At 43.3% G+C, this 19,727-nt stretch overlaps 1 protein-coding gene across 2 annotated transcripts in view; it reads right to left on the bottom strand.

Annotated features, from left to right (window-relative positions):
* Window positions 1–794: 794 nt before the first annotated feature.
* C4H6orf132 (chromosome 4 C6orf132 homolog) overlaps window positions 795–19,727 on the bottom strand; it is a 53,723-nt gene continuing 34,790 nt past the window's right edge. For both annotated transcript variants that reach the window (XM_031964857.1, XM_031964858.1), the window contains 3 exons: window positions 15,777–15,858; window positions 11,062–13,969; window positions 795–7,916 (listed from right to left, as the gene is read on the bottom strand). In XM_031964857.1, coding sequence (XP_031820717.1) covers window positions 7,799–7,916; window positions 11,062–13,969; window positions 15,777–15,858 — 3,108 coding nt within the window. In that variant the 3' untranslated portion in view covers window positions 795–7,798. The remainder of the gene's footprint in view (window positions 7,917–11,061; window positions 13,970–15,776; window positions 15,859–19,727) is intronic.

The following is a 19,727-nucleotide window of genomic DNA, read 5'->3' as shown; positions in this document are numbered from 1 at the left end:
GTATAATTGTCCTCATTTAACAGATGAGGAAACTGAGGCAGACAAGTGACCTGTCCTTGGGACAAAGAGTTAGTAAATGTCTGAGAATGGATTTGAAATCAGATTTTCCTGACTCCAGGCCCTGTGCCTATCTACTGCAACATCTGGCTATAATTTATGGTGTAAGAAAGTTGCCTGGGGGCAATAAAGGCCTTCCCTTGGGTCTCATAGCCAATAGGTGTCAGAATTTAGATCAGGTCATCTTGGCACTTGGGGTAGGATCATATCTACTATCCCTTTCCATAAATGTAAATTATTATTAATGCAGGATTGACAAGAAAGGAATAGAAAATGGAGCTAGTGAAAATTGGCCTGAGATGAGCTAGCTAGTGAACGATTTGCATGTTTGATGTGATGTGGGGCATGAATGACTCTAGGAAGAATTTAAATGTACTCTGTTACTTATTACCCCTGTGTTTGAAAAAGTCATTTCTTTCTCTGAGCCTTAACTACCTCCTTTTTTACATGAGAGTTAGAAAGCCTGGATTTAGCAGAGTGAATACTGTTTTGTTGTTGAATCATGTGTCTGATACTTCACGACCCCATTTGGGATTTTCTTGGGCAGAGATATTGGAGTAGTTTACTACTTTTTTCTTCTCCAGTTCATTTTACGATGAAGAAAATGAGGCACACAAAGTGAAGTGACTTACTTAGGGTCACAAAGCTACTAAGTGTCTGAGGCCAGATTTGAATTCAGGAAAATGAGTCTATTTATTCTCTAAAATATATTTGCTGTAATTGGAGTCATAAAGACCTGAGTTTAAATCCTTCCTCAGGCTAGTAGTAACAGTATGACCCTGGGCAAATCACTTAACTTATTTCAGTCTCAATTCCCCCAACTGAAAGGGAATGCTAAGGTTTTTGCATGGGCCAAATGAGATAATGTATGTAAAGTGTTTTGCAGACCTTAAGGTTATCTATTATCATTGTTATTTGTGTCCCTTGACACATTACTTCATGTTTCTAGATCTCAGTTGCCTCTTTTTTAACATGAGAGGGTAAGAAAGAGGCAGTTTGGTGTAATGGATAGAGAGTGGGCCTCATAGACAGGGGAAAACCTGGGGTCAAGTCTTACCCATGACTCCTACTGACTGTACCACCTCAGGCAATTCACTTAACCTGTCTGTGAACCCAGGTAAACTGAGCTGGAGAACACAGGAAAATCTGCTTTGGTAGGTGGAGTTTCCTCACCTAAGGAATTCTCTAAATGAAAGAAATCAGAAATTCAGACCCTTCTGCCTCCCAGTCTGAGACAGTAAAGAGAGATAAAAAGATATACACAGAGAAATAGAGACCTAGAGACATACAAGGGGGAGGGGAAGGGAGAAAGAAAAAAGAGAGGGAGGGGAGACAGAGAAAAAAAAGAATTGATCTAATACAAGGGTTCTTAATTGGAGGTCTGTACATTTGCTTTTTAAAAAATATTTTGATAACTGCATTTGAATATAATTGCTTTGCTTAGTGATGTTATGCATTTTTATTTTATGCATTCAAAAACTTACTCTGAGAAGGGAGGGGTCTCTAGGCTTCAGCGGATGGCCCAAGGCATCCATAACACAAACAAAATTGAGAACCCTGGAGTAGAGGGAGTCTCATGTCTCTTCCAGCTATGACATTCTATGAGATGATGAAGCCTGGGACTAGGATGGTGGCAGCAGAAATGGAGAAGGGACACACATAGAACAGACAGAAGAAAGAATCAACTGGACTCAGTATCTATTTAGATATGAGAGGAAGACATAAAATAAAGAGGAAAAGAAGCAATGAACTCAGGTGATTGGGAATCTTTATGAGGGAAATCATTAGAAAACCAGCAAGCTTTCTGAGAAAGAAAACATTTTAAAATAGTTTGTATTAATAACTTAAAGATGTGGAAGAATTATCTTGACAATAGTAGTTTCTAGCGGTGGAAGAGGAAAGCCATGAAGAATTCTGTTCTAGAACAATAATGACAGCTGAGCTTGCAGCTGTTCACATTTCTCTAGTGCTCCTAAGGTTGACTAAAGCCCTATTGTATAGGTTCAGGGAGTCTTTAAGCAGTGCCGGAGCTCTGTTATTGGGGAAGCTATTCAAGGTAAGCTATTCAGGTGACCTTTGAAGTCCTTTCTAATACTGAGCTCCTAGCTGGAGTCACCAGACATTATTCTCCATTTTACAGATATAAAAAGTGAAATTTAAAAATGGAAAGTGACTTGCTTATAGTCACACAGCTCAGAAATATCAGCTGGAACTTCATCTCCTGTCTTTTTTCTACTATACAAAGTGGTAGGCACTCAATCTGTTAATTGAGTATACTGGGTTCAGTTTTGGAGATGTTTTGTAATCTGAAAATAGGTAATTATGTATTGCAATATGTAATTGTACCTATGATGAGAAAAGGATGGAAGGTGGAGGGAATCATGCACATAGAAGGTGATTGTTGAAGCTAAGGATGGATCAGTTCTCTGAGGAAGAGTGTCATATAGATTGAGGATCAAAACATTTTATGGAACGATTATATTAAGAACATGAAAGGAAAGAACTCAGGATAGGAGAGATAGAAGGAGTAGTTAGAAGGGGTAGAAAATGAACCAGAAGTCAGCAGTGTCATGAAAACCAAGGACAGGAAAGGAAGACTACTAAATGGGGAGATTAGGTCATTGAATGGTGGGCAAGAGATTGCAGAGAGCTAATAAGTGTATATAAAGTGTACATAAGAGGCAAGGGGAGAGAAAAAAGAAGAAAAGGTAAATATGAGAAATACACAGAGAGCTATTCATCAGAATTTTTCAGCAAAAGGGAAGAGAAATAGGACAGTAATTAGAGGGTAAGCCAAGAACAAATGAAGTTCTTTTAAAGAGAAATGAGAAATGAGTCAAGAATTACTAACCATCTGTGAGACCTTGAAAAAATAACTTGCCTACTTTGAGCCTGAGATTTTTCTATATGTAATTTGCCATTGATTATATCCTTGGGCAAATGTCAAATTTGGAAATAGGTCCAGCCAGTCTATTACTTTGCTGAGATGAGAGTAGCCAGAATTAGGTTCCATTCAGAGGCTTCTGGGCTAGTTAATCATTAAGGGATCCTAACAATCTTTAATTTTTATATGAAACCTGAGCAGCCAGTGGAGAGGGAGACATTGGTAATATTGGAGAAGGAAGGGAACTTCATGGAAGCAAGATTCTTAGAGATGGCTGGTTGCTGGCTCAGGTAGAAGTTTTAAGAGAAAGGCTCCAAGATTTGGGGGAATAGAGAAGGTTCGATCTTAGAGGCTGAGATAGTTGAAGTAATGAGAAAGTACAGAAAATCATGTTGGATAGCCCTGATCTTTCCCAAAGATATAACCCCTCCTATCTTATTCCTTTAAGCACCACAAAATCTTGTGGAAAAGGGGCACCTAAAACTCATATCCCCCAAGTATGAATCAATAGCAGCTCCTGAACCCAGTTGAGGAAGCTACTTTCTGCCCTCTCTACTAATGACAGAATGTGCTCTTGAGTTTTAAGAGTAAAAACAAGCCAACAATCAAAAAGCTCCCATTAGCTAGAGAGAGTTTGGGAAAATCTGGTATCAGGTGCCAGTGGAAATGGATGGGTCTGACCCATACTTTACAAATCAGCTTTGCAAGGAGCAGCTGTTTCCTTTCTTTTATTTTTTGCTCATCCTAAAAAGATTCCAGTTTCAAACTTTGAGGTAAAAGAGCCAGAATTCAAACTAGTTCCTCTGACTCTGAAGGATCAGGAAAGTTGATGTAGTAGAAGATACACTGAATTTGGAGTCTGGATCTGGAATTAATTTTCTGTCCCTTGCCACCCCTGTGATCTTCATTTCTCTGGACTTTATTTTACTCATTTATAAAATGACATGATTGAACCAATACCTGAGATCTCTTCCAGTTCCTATGAGCTCAGTGAACTTAAGGTCATTTAATGTTTCTGACCATTTCTTCATGGTAAAACAGGAATACCTGCCCCAAAAGGATGGTAGAATTGGAAAAGTACTTTAACAATTGTAAAAGTCTATAAAAGAATAAATCACAAGTTGTTTCTAGGAAATTCTGATTTTTAATCTGTGGAGAGAGCTAGGCTGGAATTCTCTGCTATCCCTCAATGTTTAAGGCTGTCCTCTTTCTCTATTTACCTTACTCCACCTTCTATAGCTTCCACCAGATCTCAAAATGGCTGGTTGGTTGTACTGACACTTGATTGTAGGAGTGGTGAGAGAAGACTCTTGTTACAAGGCAGGCCAGGCCCCAGTAAAATGCTTCTGAGTTCAACAGTGAAAGTATTAAGTTGACCTGGGAGGCCCCTGGGACTAGCTCCAGGTACATTCCCAAAGGGCAATTTCTAGGGATTCCCTCCCCTGCATTGTAGGCCCTGGGATAAATGCCCAGCTGCCCCACTGGGGAGTCCCGAAGGGGTGTGGGAACACCCTCTCCTCAGCACCCTGCTCCATCTACCTGTGGCTGACTCACCTGTCCACAAGCACTCCCTGGGCAGGGTTGGTCTGGGAGCGCCCTGGCCTGGGGCTCCTTGGCTGAGCTCCACATAGGTAGCAGTTGACTGCAGAAACTCCGGGTGAAGTCAGTCTGTCCTATATATGCCAACCTGCTCCACCCCCACCCTTTTGGGGACTGCAGCAAGCAGACGAGCTTCGTCCCTTTTCTCCCATCACAACCTTCCCACCCACCCCTTCTCCATCAAATTGCTATTTGGGGACAATTGGGGGACAATTTGGGGAAGCTTGTCCATTATTTATTTAATATTGTCAAGAAAGCCGGGGTCCCAAGCATGGGGCAACCTTCTTTCTACTTCTGGCCCCCCCGGGATAGACCCGGACTCACTTAGGGCTGGGTTGTGAGCACTCAGAAACTGGTGCAACCCGTCCCAGATGAACGCATCTCTGCACAACTGGGTGTGTGCTTCAGGGGTCTGGTGGAAAGCTGCTGAGAACCAGGCTAAGGGAATGAGGAAGCATCAAGGAGAAGGGGCCAGGTGAGGCCGTCTAAGGTGGTGGAAAATTTTCATATTTCTCCCTGTGAGGTACAGGCTGATGTACAACCAAAGCATCTTTCTGGTCTTCCCTGCCCCCACCATCAGCCCTCTGCCAAAAAAGAAGAGGAAATATAAACATCCTCAGCCTAATGGCTTGGTCACAGACTTATTGTGACTAGCTTGAGGCTTTTTGGCACAAAGACTAGGGAGCAGGATTTGGGGTCAAGCAGACCTTCGTCCATATCCCTCCTCTGACACCTGATGGCCAAGTGAAGGTGGACCGTTCACACCTTCCAAGTCTCAGTTTCTCTACCTATAAAATGGGAACGATACCAGTAACTTTTACCTTACCCAGTTGTTTGTAAAGATTAGGTGAGATATATAAAACTCCTGGTCACCTGAGGGCTCTCCACTGTTTCCTTAAAGCACCAATTATTATTATTGTTTTATTTTTTATGTGTGAGGCATTTGGGATTAAGTGATTTGTCCAGTCTGATGCTGGATTTGAATTTAGGTCCTCTTGACTCCAGGACCAGCACCAATTATTGGAAGGGATCCATAGAGCCCATGATCGGTCCAGCTTCTTTATCTGACGAAAAAGATGAGGCCTAAGGTCAGTTGACATGGCCAATAAGTGGCCTGGCCTGGATTCAAACTTGGGTCTCCATACTCCAAAATCTAACGCTCCTTTTCCTAGGTCCCACTGCCTCAGCTACTCCTGTCTTTAGTGTTTTCTTCCAATACTTTCTAGCCTCCTTTGGGTTTTCTCTTCTTTCTGGTTATAGGATTTTAGAGTGGGACAGGACTTTAGAATTTTATAGATAAGGAAACTCAGTGAGAAATGATTTGTGCAAATCCTTAATGCTGCCAGCCTTATCACAGCTTTCTTAGGAGGTTTAAATGTAAGAAATTTATCATCCTCACTGAGCCTTCAACAAGCTCTTCTCACCTACCACCTAAGATAGAGAGGGAAAGGTAGTTGGGGTTGAAAGAATTAAAGGACTTGACTTCCAGGAACAAAAAGAAAAGATCTACCAATTTTTGCTCCCACTCTCTTCCCTTCTCCTCCCTCCCCCCTCCATCATAATAAATCCAAATGCTTAGTGCACAATTGGAGAGCTGGTCATGGTCAGTAATCTCAAACTAGGCCTGTTTATTTCCAAAGCCAAGAAAAACCCACTCTCTGCTCTTTCTAAATAATATACAGCAGTTAGCCCACACCCCACCTCTCCCGTGTGTGCCTTAATACAGAATATAAGTTAATAGACTCTCTTATAAAACATTGCACAGAGAAAATACACACAAATTTCATATACATAGAGCCAGGGCTAGGCTTGGAGGTAGGATCAAGTACATTTCTTATAAGGAGATGGGCAGATACTATCTCCTAGACTCAGCAAGGGATATACAGGGTTCTTTTAGTTTCTCTAGCAGGCTTTACTTCTCCCCTTCCCATTCCTCCACTTCCCCTCTTCCCTTCCCAATTTTTCCTCAATGTTCCAAATTTCTAATGTTTCCTTAGAGCATCTTCTGTGCACTTTCCCATTGAGCATGTACCCACAAATTAACACAATTCACATTCTTTATCACCTAATGGCACCCTCTGACCCAGAGGAGACAGAGATGGGCAGCTCCTCTGGCTCTGGACTGGATTCAGGAAAGTCACTTACCTGAGCCTAGGTCCAGGAAGGACATTTAAAAGGGACATTGCTTTGGAAGCAGATGTCCCTGCCTTGAACCAGATAGATTGAACACAATCTTTTTCTTCCTTTCTCCTTCTCTCTTCTCAGTTAAACATTAAACTCATCAGCTACAAATAATCCATTGACACTACCTTCCTTATTCTTCTTAATGCCTTAGCTACAGATTTTAAAATCCTGGGGATAAGTGTGGTGAACAACTTTTTTTTTGAGGGGGTGGGTTGGGGAAATAAGTCAAGATCCGTGAGGATTCTGCCTTTTAAGCACATTGGAAGGCCTGGATAAATGAATGATTCCAAAGCCAAATCCTAGAACCCAGGTCTTCTGGCTCCTTTATTTTCTGATCCCAAAATCATGGCTAAGAAGACCTAGACTTGAATTGTAAAGCAAGTCCCATTTCACCCTTCCCCTCAAAATACAACTCATCTTCTCCTAGTCCTGGCCTAAGGAAATGGAAAAAAATATAGTGTCCCCCTTCCCTTTCTTTACCCAAGATAAACAGCAGTCCAAGGCACTCTGATTTTCTTGGGTCTCCATGTTAGTGGGATGGCTGTGGATGGGAGCAGGTTGAAGACCCTTTCATTTGGGGGAGTGAAAACTTCCCAATTCTGCTGGGACATGGTCAAGCCCTCTACCAGAAGTGACAAGCATTTAGAGCAAGATCTAAGAGCTAACCAGATGGATATTCCAACTGTTCTATGGGGCTCATTAATAATCTCATGGAGTTTCAATTAAGACTTTTAGCCCTTTGTAGACCTGGGGGTTAGGAGACAACATCCCTGCTACTGTATTGTTCACAGGCTACTTAGGTTTGAACTTTCAAAACTTCATAAAATTTTTTGCATTTGTTGGGGTGGGTAGGGGGGATTGGGGCATAAGTTCTATTCTGCCAAAAACTTGGGCTTTTGCTAATTTGGGATCCTAGCTAAGGGTCTTTCCCTTTCCTCCCCTCCTTAATCCAGTGTCAATGACAGTGTTTTGTCAAAATTCAAACAAAAGCCTTTCATTCTCTCCAGAAGACTACTTCTCATTTGTCCATGTGTCTCTCAAGTAACTTTCAGCCCACTGAAACAGGCAAAGAGCTCAAGATGTGGCTTTTCTATGTGCTCCAGAGTATACGTAGGAAATTGGTTGTCGGGTTCCAGGCCGCACTGTGAAAGTGTTGAGGGGACTGCTGTATTTAGCACTGCTGGGGGAGGACCTGGGATTGGGAAGAGAGGCAGTCAGAGTATTGCAGGTAACTGGTCAGATGAGTTTACACATAGACAGACACACAGACATACACATAGCCCATGGTACTACATCATTACTAGAGAAATGAAATTCGAGAAGTACTTAAGCATCTTTAGCCTAGCCTCAGGTTCTAGTCTCAGATCCTTAACTCCAATAGCCAGGGCCCACTCTTCTTCAACAGTTTCTCATCAAAATGGGTTAGGGATAGACAGGGATGGCCCAGAGTAAATATATGTTGAAAAAATTATCAGTCCTTAGAATTCTACAGTTTTCCCAAAAACTTAGCGTAAGCCATGGGATTTCAAGAAGGAAGAGTGGAAATGGGAGGGTAGTGGGTGGAGAAGCAATCTAGGAGAAAAGGTGAGAGGAAAGGAAGGAAAGGTAAAGAACGAACTGGCACTCATTTAAAAAAATCTACTCTTCACAGTGATTTTTCTAAACTTTTTTCCTTCCTCTAACTTTCCTTGGCTCCCACTCTCCCTCCTACTCCCACGGCAGAGCTGAAATCCTTCACTCACATGTTATATAAAAAATTGAGATTATTTGCCAGGAGCTTTCTTTTCTCCCCTTTTCCTCCTCTCCTATCAATCAAGTGTTTTCTATTTCTTCATGCTTGTCTTACTTCTTATCAAGTGGTCTTACTTCATATCAAGATTAACCCCGCTATCTGTTCTAGAGATCCCATTCCATCTCATCTTCTCCATCATATTACCCTCTCTGAAATCCCCACTGTCACTTATTTTCAATTTCTCTCTGTCTACTGGGTCATTTCCCACTGCTTACAAACATGTCTATCTATCCTATTCTCAAAAAACCCTCATTTGATTTTTCTATCTTAAAAACTTGATAGAAATCACTTCTTTCTCTTGTGCTCTATAAAGCTAAACTCCTTGGAAAAAGCCATCTTCAACAATTGTCTCTCCTTTCACTTTCTAGCTCTAACCTTATCATTCCACAATTTAGCTCTAATGTGACCATTCCTCCAAAATCACTCTCTCTGATGTTGCCAGTTCCAGTGGCTTTTTCTTAATCCCTGTTTCCCTTGACCTCTCTGTAGTTTTTTCTCACTGTTGATCACTCTCTCCTCCTTGATATTCTTTTCTCTTTAGGTTTTGGGAGCACTACACTCTCCTGGTTCTCCTCTTACCTATCAGAGCGATCTTTACCTACCTCCTTTTCTGGATCCTCTTCCATATCATATCCTCTGATCACCGGTGTCCCAAAGAGTTCTGTCCTTTTTTCTTTTCCCTTGATACTTCACTAGCTGATACATAGATTTAATTGCCATCTTTATGATAACAATTCTCAAATCTATCTTTCCTGCCCCAATCTCTCTGCTAATTTTCAATCTTTCATAAATGGATGTCTAATAAACCTCTTAAACTGAACATGTCTAAAACAGACTTCAGGATCTTTTCTCCTAAACCTTCTTCCCCTTACTTTCCCTATTACTGTAAAAAGCAACACTTGAGGTTTACAACCCTGGAGTTATCCTCTACTAGTCACACTTTGTTACTTGCTATATTCAAAATGTTGCCAAGGCTTATAGATTTCACCTTTGCAACATTTCTTGAATATGCCCCACTTCTCTTCTCTGACACTGACACAACTCTGGCTTGTAACATCTCCTGCCTTCATCTTTGCAACAGCAGACTGGTGGGTCTGCCTGACTCAGATCTCTCTCTGATCCAATCCATCTTCCATTCAATCACCAGAATGATTTTTCTGAAGCACAGATTTGATCATATTACTTCCTAGCCTCCAGCTACCACATATACTCAATAAAATCTAGTGGTTCCCTATGGCCTCTAGGATCCAATGCGAATGCTTTGTTTGATATTCAGTCTTTTATAACCTAGCCCCTTCCTACTGTTCCAGCCTTCTTATACATTACTCTTCTTTATGTACTCTTTATAAGAACAAGACACTCCATCTTTCCAATCCAGGTATTTTCTCTAGCTGCCATCCTGTGCCTGAAAGGTCCCCCCTCTTCAATTCCACTTACTGACTTCCCTGGATTCCTTTAAGTACCAAATAAAATCTCAACCTTTCTTAATTCTGGTACCTTTTTCCTATTCATATTACTCATGGTGGGTTTGTTTAGATTTGTTTTCTTTATTAGATGGGGAATTCCTCAAGGGCAAAAAATGTCTTAGCATAGTGCCTGGCATGTAGTAGGTGCCTAATAAATATTGATTAAATGGTTGATTGATCCCTTCCCTTCTCCCACCACTGGAGAGGCAGGTTGGGGAAAGGAGGAAGTTTCTTTACTTTTTTTCTTTTCTTTTCTTTTTTTGGCAAGGCAATAGGAGTTAAGTGACTTGCTCAAGGTAACACAGATAAGAAATATTAAGTTTTTGAACTAGGGTCCTCCTGACTGCAAGGCTGATGCTTTATCCATCGCATCATCTAACTGTCCCTTTATGTTTTTTAATAGATCATGCATAGCAGAGTTGTTGAAGGAGTAGTAGTCATAGTGAAAAGAATGGATTTGTAGCTAGAAATCCTGGATTTTCACTGTTATTCTACCACTTAATATGCTCTGTGAGTTTAGGTTTGCCATTTTTTTGCACTGCAGTTCCCCCATCTGTAAAAGGGGAAAATACTTGAATTATTGATCTTCTGTTTTGTAAGAAGCCCAGTGTAAACATGAGAAGTCACTACTTTAATGATGTTAAGAAACAGGCCCCTTAAGAAATAGAATAAGTCTAGTGCAGGTGTGGATTTGGGGTTTGGGAGGAGAGGGAGAGGAATGATGTGCAAGATAACTAGAGGTCTACCAAGGGCAGGCACAAATGGCAGAAGATGTCAATACCCTGGTAGTTCTGACTTGAGAGAAGACAAAGAAACCCTTAAGAAGGATTGTAGCTGGAGTTTGGTGGTGAATATTGGAAAAAAAAAAAAGAAGAGAGAGAAGGTGGAAGAAAAGGAGAAGGAGGAGGGAGGATATTTCTAGCATCTGAAAAATGATGTGTGACAGGAGAAAACCCAAAGGGTGCCTACCTAACAAGTCACCTTTGATGAGGTTGCTGGAAGTAGCTTATTCCAGTCTGGCCAGGCTTGGCCACCTCTCCCTCCCTTCCCAACATTTTCCTGTGTTTTCCAAGACTCACCTGCTGGTTGCTGGGACGAAGCTGTAGTCTGCATTAGATATTTTGTATATATTCTCCCCAGGTCCACCACTGCCAACTGCCCGTCCTGCATAGGGTCCATTCCTTCCAGTCCCTTCCAGGGACAGCCTTCGAGAATGCAAACCCCCAGGCACCCGGCCTGAAGAATTAACACGTCGCATCTCTGCTCCTCCATGTCCAGACCCATATGTTCCACCAGGTTGGGGCCCAAAAGCATTTGGGGTGCTCAGACTTCGGGCAGTTCCACCTCCTGGGCTACAGCGTGGGGGTCCAGGGCTCCTCCGAGGTTCATTTAGGTAAAGGCGTTTCTTAATGAGGGAGTGGCCACCACTTGAGAAGCGTTCCAAGCCCCCGCTCCCACTGTAGTGGACACCAGGATAGTAGCGGGAGTAGGTATTTCCCGGGGATCCTGAGGGTGAAGGCCGCTCATAGCTGGGAAGACCCAGGTCTAAGGTCTGGCCATAGTCTGAGAAGCTGTTTCGGAGAGGAGAGCCCCTATGGCCCAGGTAGGTTGGAGTTGGGAAAGGAGCTGGGGCCGGAGGTGGGGTAGGCAGAGCAGTATCGTTGCTGAACTCAGGAGGTGGTGGGATGACCTCAAAGTTAAATTCTTCCTCCTCTTCCTCACCTCCTTTGCATGAAGGGGAGGATGGTGAAGAGAAAGACTTGGATAGCAGGTGGCTTTGGGGGCTGTAGGAAGCGGCTGGTCTCTCCTGGCCTAGGGAAGCCTGAGGTTCTTCCTTTGACCATTTTTGCCTGGGCTGGAACTCTAAAGTCACTGGACCTTTTGAAGCTGGGGAGCCCCACTTGCTGGGTCTGTCATGCTGAGTTGTTGGGGATACTTGGGAAGCCTGTTCTATTTCTCTCATGGGCTTGGGCACAACTGTGAAGGAGTTGGGCCTGATCTCACTATAGATGATGCTTTCAGAGACAGACTCTGATTGATTTCTGTTGCCATGGAGACTCCCTGGCAATGAGGACCGGCCCAGAGCACTGCCCCTGGCCCGTCCCTTCTGGGCCCTCTGTTTGGCAGCCAGGAGTAAGGCCATTGGAGATCCCCTTTCCACCACCTCCCCTGTCACTGGGTGTCTGAGGACCTCCCCCTCTGACCGATCTTCTCCAGGGCTCTTAACGGATAGCTTTCCATTTTCCTTTATTCCCTCAGGCTCCTTTTTGACAGGGCTGGATATTACTACAGCAGTGTCCTGGCCAGAATGGGCCTGGTCCTGGTCCTGGTCCCGGTGGAGTTTGTAGAGAACTGATGCTTCCTCTTGGGCTAGGGGAGTCTTTGGTGCAGGGGCTGGTGAAGGAGGGGTCTCCATTTTATCAGGTTTTGAAGGCACCAAAGGGGAGCTCTTATCCTGAAGGGGAGAAGATATTTTTGGTGGCTGAGGTTCTGTGGCTTTCTCGACAGTCTTAGCTATGAGGACGCTGGGTTCCTTTTCTGCCTCAGGTTTGGGTGGAGTGGGCAACAGTGGGAGCTTCTTGGCCACTGGCTTAGGAAATTTGGCATCCCCAGTCCCATTCTCCGCTATCCTTCTGGTGTCTGCTGAGGGCTTAGGGGATAGGAGACTTGTGGCCGGCTTTGCTTCCTTCTCCATTGAGGGGGCCATCAGGGCTTCCAGCTCACTCCTGATGCGCTGGACACTTGAAGTTGGGGGTTCTGCTGGGGCATAGTCCACAGGAGGGAGAGGCAGTCTTGGGGGAGGTTCTTTTTTGGGTAAATTGGGGCTTTTGTCTCTGTTCTCTCCAACTTTGGAGGGAGGTGTGGGACCAGTCCCATTGCAGGAGGAACGTTCTTCTCTCCTTGAGCCACAGAGGTAAGCAGCCAACTCGCTTCTCAGTTTGTCCATTTGTTTGGGATCCCTCCAGTCCACAGGATCTGAGGAGACCTCAGTCATTGGAGTGGGAGTTTTGGGTTTGGGGATGGGAGAACTTGATTTGGGGCCTTTCCCAAGTCCTTCCAGTGGCACTGGGATCTTTTCGATCACCGGCAGAGGGGGAGCCTCTGGGGGGAGAGGGGGTGCTGGGGGTGGTAATGGAGACGCTGGGGGTGGTGTTGCTGTTCTGCTGTTTATTCTGGGGCTATTTTGGTTAGGTTGAGGACTGGCTGGCACAGTGTCTTGGGGCTTCTTGGGGCCATCTGGCTCCTGAATCCCATCAGGATATACCTGGGATGCAGGGCGGATGTGGAAGCTGGGTGGTAAGGGAAGCCGGTTTGAGATCTTTTTAGAAGGCACCTCCTCCTCTTGGAGATCTTTAGGAGACTCTTGAACTGGGATGGATGAGGTCCTGACAGGTGCTGGGGGGGGCACTTTGAAGGAACGGGGGAAGGTAAGATGAGGGTCAGCCTTGAACTCAGTAGGAGCAGCGGGGCTTCTGGGAGGGCTGTTCTTGTGGGCCTCAGACTGCCCTCCATTTAGCACAGTCTCTGATTTCCATTTGGAGACACCACCAGAAGAGAAGAGGCGAGGTCCTGTTGGGGTATGAGGAGACTCTGGGACTGGGGGTCCCGGTGCTGGCATAGGAGGGGGTGGTGGGGCCAAGAAGGCTAGGGGAGGGGCTGGAGGGATGAAGTCCGGAGGGGTGGGGGTTGGTGGGGAGGAGAGTGTGGATGGGGGAGACAGAGCCCCAGACACAGGTGGTGGAGGTGGAGCCATGTTGGGTGGGGGTGGGGGCTGCGGTTCCAGCAGTAGGGGAGGAGGTGGGGGGGCCATAGAAGGTGGGGGAGGGGGTAGAGATTCCCCCTTAAACATCAAGACATCAGGAGGTGGTCCTGGGGCTGGGCCTATGGGGGGTGGAGGGATGATGGGTTCTTCACCATAGTGCCCAGACCTCAAGTCACCCACAGAGCTGTATAGCCGGAGGTTACCATTGACTTGTAGGGAACTGCCTATAAGAAAAAGAGAGAGCAGAATGAGATAGGTCCAGAACTTCCTCTTTTCCAGGAAAGGTCACTCCTGAAAGTAAATGACCAATCCCTGTTTCTTAGGTAGGAAAGATAGGACAGCAATGGTCTGAGCCCTGTATATTTGGCAATTAAGAGCAGGGCAGAACAATGTAACTTAATGGTATCTGGGGGAAGGGTGACCAACAGAGCTCCATCCTTGGATGGTCCACCTGACAAACTCTCATGGTACCAGCAGAAGAGAGACAGGAAAAGGGTGAGAAGTGGGAGCAGTGAGGCAGGGAAAAAATGCTACTTATTAGGGAAGGAAGAGTATGCAAGGAGTAAACCTAGCTTTTTTCCTCTTCTGCCCCCTTTACCCTCCCAGAAACAGGCCTTTTCCAGCTATGTTTTTTCTCCCAGTTTGGGGGAAAACTGGGGTTTCCTCCAGTTCCATTTTGCTACATCAGCAGGCAAAGGATAGCAGATTGTAGCTGGGCTCTCACAGTTTTTACACTGAACTCTGAATTTCTGAAGAGTATTTAGGTGCTCTCTCATCCTACTTTTCCCAACAGAGAAGATACATTTAACAGGTTTGGATTTTCCAGATTCCTTTCTTTCTTGACCAGCTTCCTGCTTTCTAAAGGCCTCCAAGTCTAGCTTCTCCCCTTCCTTCCCAGGACTGGTTTTCTGGTTTCACATCAGGAATGAACTTGAACAACAAAAATGTGTGATGATCAATTATGAAATACTTGGTTCTTCTCAGTGGTTCAGTAATCCAAGGCTATCTCAATAAACTTTGGACAGAAAATGCCATCTGCATCCAGAAAAAGAACTATGGAGACTGAATATAAATCAGCACATGTTTGTTCACTTTTTATTTCTCTCATAGTTTTTCCCTTTTGCTCTAATTTTTCTCTCCCAACATGATTAACAAAGCAATGTGTATTAAAAATAAATTTTTTTAAAAAAGAATTTAAATTTCTAAGCTTTTGATAATTGCCATGGTTATTTTTAGGACTAAGAAAATCCTACCTCCATGACATTTCCCCCCCCCCCCCCCCCCAGTATTTATTTCATCTCAAGAGATATGTTGGAAGACAGAATTTTCTCACCCCCTTCCACCTGAAGGAAGCTACGGGGAGGACTTTTATTGTGTCATTTTTTCATGTTTCACTCTTCAGGATCCCATTTGGGGTTTTCTTGGCCAAGATACTGGAGTGGTTTGCCATTTCCTTCTCTAGTTCATTTGACAGATGAGGAAACAGGCAAACAAGAGTTAAATGACTCATCTAGGATGATACAACTGGTATCGGGGGCCAGATTTGAACTCAGAAATATGTCTTCCTGATTCTAAGCCCAGTATTCTATCCAGTTTACCATCCAGCTGCCCATAGAGAGAATAAGTCTTCTTGTCAGTAGGTAGCAGCTTTTACCTGTTCCTGGGTTAGGAGATAGCATCTTTTCTATCTTTGATGTTTGACTTCTATATTCTCAGAACCCTTAACCATTCTGGTATGGAAGGAAGAGGGGATTTTTTTCTAAAAATGCTTTCTCCCAAGACCCTCCCAGACCTATTCCTGAACACCCTCTTCCTGCCAAATAAGAATTCTTGTCCAGTCCTTTATTCTCTCCCCTTATCCACTGCCATAACCCTTTTTCAGCCCAGATCCAGCAATGATGATAAGATAAACCTGGGATCTCAAAATATAGTTTTTATTGTACCTTGACCAACTTAAGCTCTTTAAATGTTTGGAGGCAATAACCAGAGTCTTAGAGTCCCTAGAGCCAAAGGCAAGGGGAGCCCAGGTACCTTTATTTGTCACTTCTTTGTCCACAAAATCCTCTGGGACAGATGGGGTTGGAACAGCCAGTCCATGGTTTTCCTGGGCATTCTGGAAGAAATCCAAGAATGGTAAGTAAGGAAATGTATAAATTCATATTTTTTTAAAAAAAATTACTCAAAGTCACTCCTTTGGCTCACAAGCTAAAAATGGTTCTCCATTGTTTTTTTTTGTGTTTGTTTTGTTTTTGAGGCAAATAGAGTTAAATGACTTGTCTAGGGTCACACAGCTAATAAGTATCTGAAGTCAAATTTGAACTCAGTGCCATTTCTATATCCACTGTGCTACCTAGGTGCCTCCCCATTGTGTACTGGATAAAATTTAAACTGCTGAGATCAGCATTTGAGGTCCTCTACAACTGGTCCTGACCCACCTTATGGACCATCTGTTACAGATGGTCCTTCCTCTCTTCCTTATCTGCCAAAGCACTTGACTCCCTGGGTTTACCCATTATCTGGGAAAACTACCAGTTTCTCTTCTCACTGTGGCAAGATGTCTAGAGATGGCCTTGGATGTATGGTGATGGATGTCTGGATGGTGACTTTGTACAATCCTGCTTCAATTAAATCCAGTTCACTTACAAGTCATGACATCACCTTCCCAATGTCACTGGAACTCTTGGAGAACAAGGGACAAACAGCAACAATCTAGCTCTGCAAATCCTATCCTTCCTTCAAAGATCAGTTCAATTTTCACATCTGAAAAGTCTTCCTCTCTCAGACACAGTGATTTCTGTGATCTCTGACATTGCTCCTGCACTTTTAGTCTGTACTATAACATGTCACATTTAATTATTTTCAGTTTCACCTGTCCATCTTGGTCTCTTGGATAGTAAACTCTCTACTAATTCCTTCAGTTGTTAGTACCACTTTCCCCAAATTTCTTTTAATTTTCACTTTTGATTGTGAGCTTCTTGTGGGCAGGGCTGTCTTTTGCTTCTTTGTATGATCTCAGTGCCTAGAATAGTGTCTAGCACATAGTAGGTGCTTAATAAATGTTTGACAGAATTGATTTTTGCATTCCCTTATCTAATATTTCAGTTCCTCCACCCCATCCCCAATACCCCTAATACAGGCACTTTGAGGGTAGGGACTACTTTATCATTGTTTTTTGTAGGATAAAATGGTAGGTAGTTCATAAATGCTTATTAAGTTGAAATTAGGTGTTAAAGAGAAAATAACTTAGTAAGTGTTGAGAGACAGAGTTGGAAAGTTTTAAGAGCTGATCTAATCCAAAATTTTCATTGGATCCATAGAGGAAAGTGAGACCCTGAGGGCTAATCAGCTCTAGGGATTGCCAATTCAAGAAATCTTCCTGAGTTGAGCCTGAATGAGCTTTCTCAGCCTCCTTACCCCAGCCACTCATGTGTCATTCCCTCAGCATCCTCCCAATTGGCTATGGGGTTTACCTTTGGGCCTTCCTGCCTGGAGGACTAAGGGGGCAGAGTGGCTTGCAGCTGGTTTCTGCAAATAGGCTGTAGGCCTCCAGGCTCTAGGGATTGCCAATTCAAGAAATCTTCCTGAGTTGAGGCTGCAGAGGGCTGGCCTTAAACTGGGTCATAGTATCTGAGAGCTCGGGGCAGAATTGAATACATCACATGTATTCCACAAGCCATTTGTGGAATGAATGAATAAATAAATGAATGGAATTTTAGAATTTAAGGGATCTTACAGATTATCTAGTGAGGAGGAAATGCAACATTTGAACCCAGGTCTTCCCCTGTTATTTCCACCAGACCTCAGAGTCACTTTGGATGGTTTGTATGCAATTCTATAAGGAAGGTCTCCATGACCCCCAGTTTCACACAGCCCCTGACTCCATTATATTCAAAAATCACAACTAATGCAAACCCATTCTTAGACCCAGTTTGCAGTGTTGGTCTGGATAGACCAGATGCCTTTAAAAAACCCTCTTAATATCCTTTTAAAGACACCATGAGGATGCATGGGACACACCCTTCACGCTTTATTCTGTTAGAGAAGTAAATGCTTTTAGGGTGTTCCAGTCACATAGCAGAAAGGGTAGGACATCCCTTTGAACCTTAAGAGTTTGGGTGAGGCTCCAAGTCAGCCTCTCACCTCCTCACAGAAGACTTCCTAGATCAGGTCTAAATTGGCTCACCACCCACTCATCATCCGAGACACCACCCATTCCCTGTCCTCCACTCATTAGGTCTTTATGCAAACAGTCAACTCAATTACTCATTCTCTTGATGATCTGTGGAATGCTTTAAAATTCCTAGCTTGCCTTTCTCACCCAGTATATTCTCCTGGACCCAACTGTCAATGCTCATTTGCTCAGACAATGGTAATATAAATTCATTTAAATATCAGCTCAAGAAAAACCCAACCAGGAAGGTAAATTAGCTGCCCTTTAACAGGATAGAGAATTGAGGGACTGGAGTTGGATCTTCACATTCAGATCCAGTAGTCTGTAGTCGTCCTGCTGAATTCTACCGCCCCAGCTCCATCTTTCCATCCGATTGACAGCTACATGTACCCTCTTAAATGGGTACCCCAATAGAATGTGATCACCTTGAGAGCAGAGATTATCTTTGTATCTCCAATGTCATAGCACCTAAAAATGCTTAATAAATGATATTCAATTTATTCAATAATAGCTCACATTTCTATAATACTTTATGGTCTATAAAGTGCTTTCTTCTAAGCAGTAAGCAGTGCAAGTATCATCTCCTTTTAGGCAGAAGAAACATATAAGTTGAAAAGCGCTTATTTTTTTTACATGTAGATATATATGTGTAGATATATTCATATGCACATATATGTAGATATGTTAATTATTTTTATTCAATATATTAGTAAAAGCATTGCACAGAAATGGATCAGACACAAAACTTAATGTCATGTTACTAGAAATTTCCCCTTGGAGGACCTTCCAGGTCTACTATTCAATACTAGATTTAGTAAATTCTCCCTCCTCCATCTCTCCCTTCCCCCAGCAGAGAAGTATTTATTAACAACTACTATGTGCCAGACACTGTACTAAGCACATTACAAATTTATCATTTAATCCTAACAATGATTCTACCTGGGAAATAGGTGCAATTATCTCCATTTTATAATTGAGGAAACTGGAACAGGTAGTAGTTAAATGACTTTCCCCAGATCACAAAACTCTTAGGCATCTGAGACTGGATTTGAACTCAGTACTTCCTAAATCCTGGCCTGGTGCTCTATCCACTGAGCCATCAAAATCCCTATTCTCCTTTCCTTAATTGTCCCCATTGCTGAAGAAAAAGCAAGTAAAGAGAGGTGAATCAAGTCCTGGTTAGGTAGCATTCTTTGAATAAGAATGGAAATCTTCACTTTTCTAACCTTTTCATCTCCCATCAGGATTCTAAAATCAACAGATAGAGGCAATTATTCTACTGTTTGTTTTTGCTTGTTTGTTTTGCCATAAGAGAGGGGAATTCTGAAACAGGTGCTGTTAAGAGAAAAGGCAATAAAACATCAAAAAAAAAAAAAAAAAAGAATTGGAAACCAAATTCTGGGAGGGGGAGGGGGAATTACTGGTTCTCCCCAGGGCCTCTCAGGGGACCCCCAAAGGACACAGAACCAGGAATTGGGGGATCTGGGTTAGAGTTCTGGCTCTCACTAATTGCATAAATTTGGATAATCTCATTTCCTTATAGGTCAACTGGAGGGAGACACGTTCTCCAAAATCTTTTGCAGCTCTACTATCTTTAAAGCCAAAGTAATAGACTAATGGTCCTTCAAGCATGCCCTACTACTCCTTTGTGTCTCAGCATATTTCTGTGTTTGTCCGAACCCCTAAGCATCTCCTGCCCCACCCCTTTCTTTGTTAACTTAGAGAGTCGAGATGGGGGAAAGAGACTCATCTTAGAACTTTGGATTTTCTGCAGGAGCCTCCAGAAATTTTTTATTCCCCAGAATACAAAC

The sequence above is a fragment of the Sarcophilus harrisii genome, chromosome 4 (genome assembly GCF_902635505.1).
Source record: "Sarcophilus harrisii chromosome 4, mSarHar1.11, whole genome shotgun sequence".
Classification (NCBI taxonomy): domain Eukaryota; kingdom Metazoa; phylum Chordata; class Mammalia; order Dasyuromorphia; family Dasyuridae; genus Sarcophilus; species Sarcophilus harrisii.
This window is presented reverse-complemented; position numbering and strand designations above follow the sequence as displayed.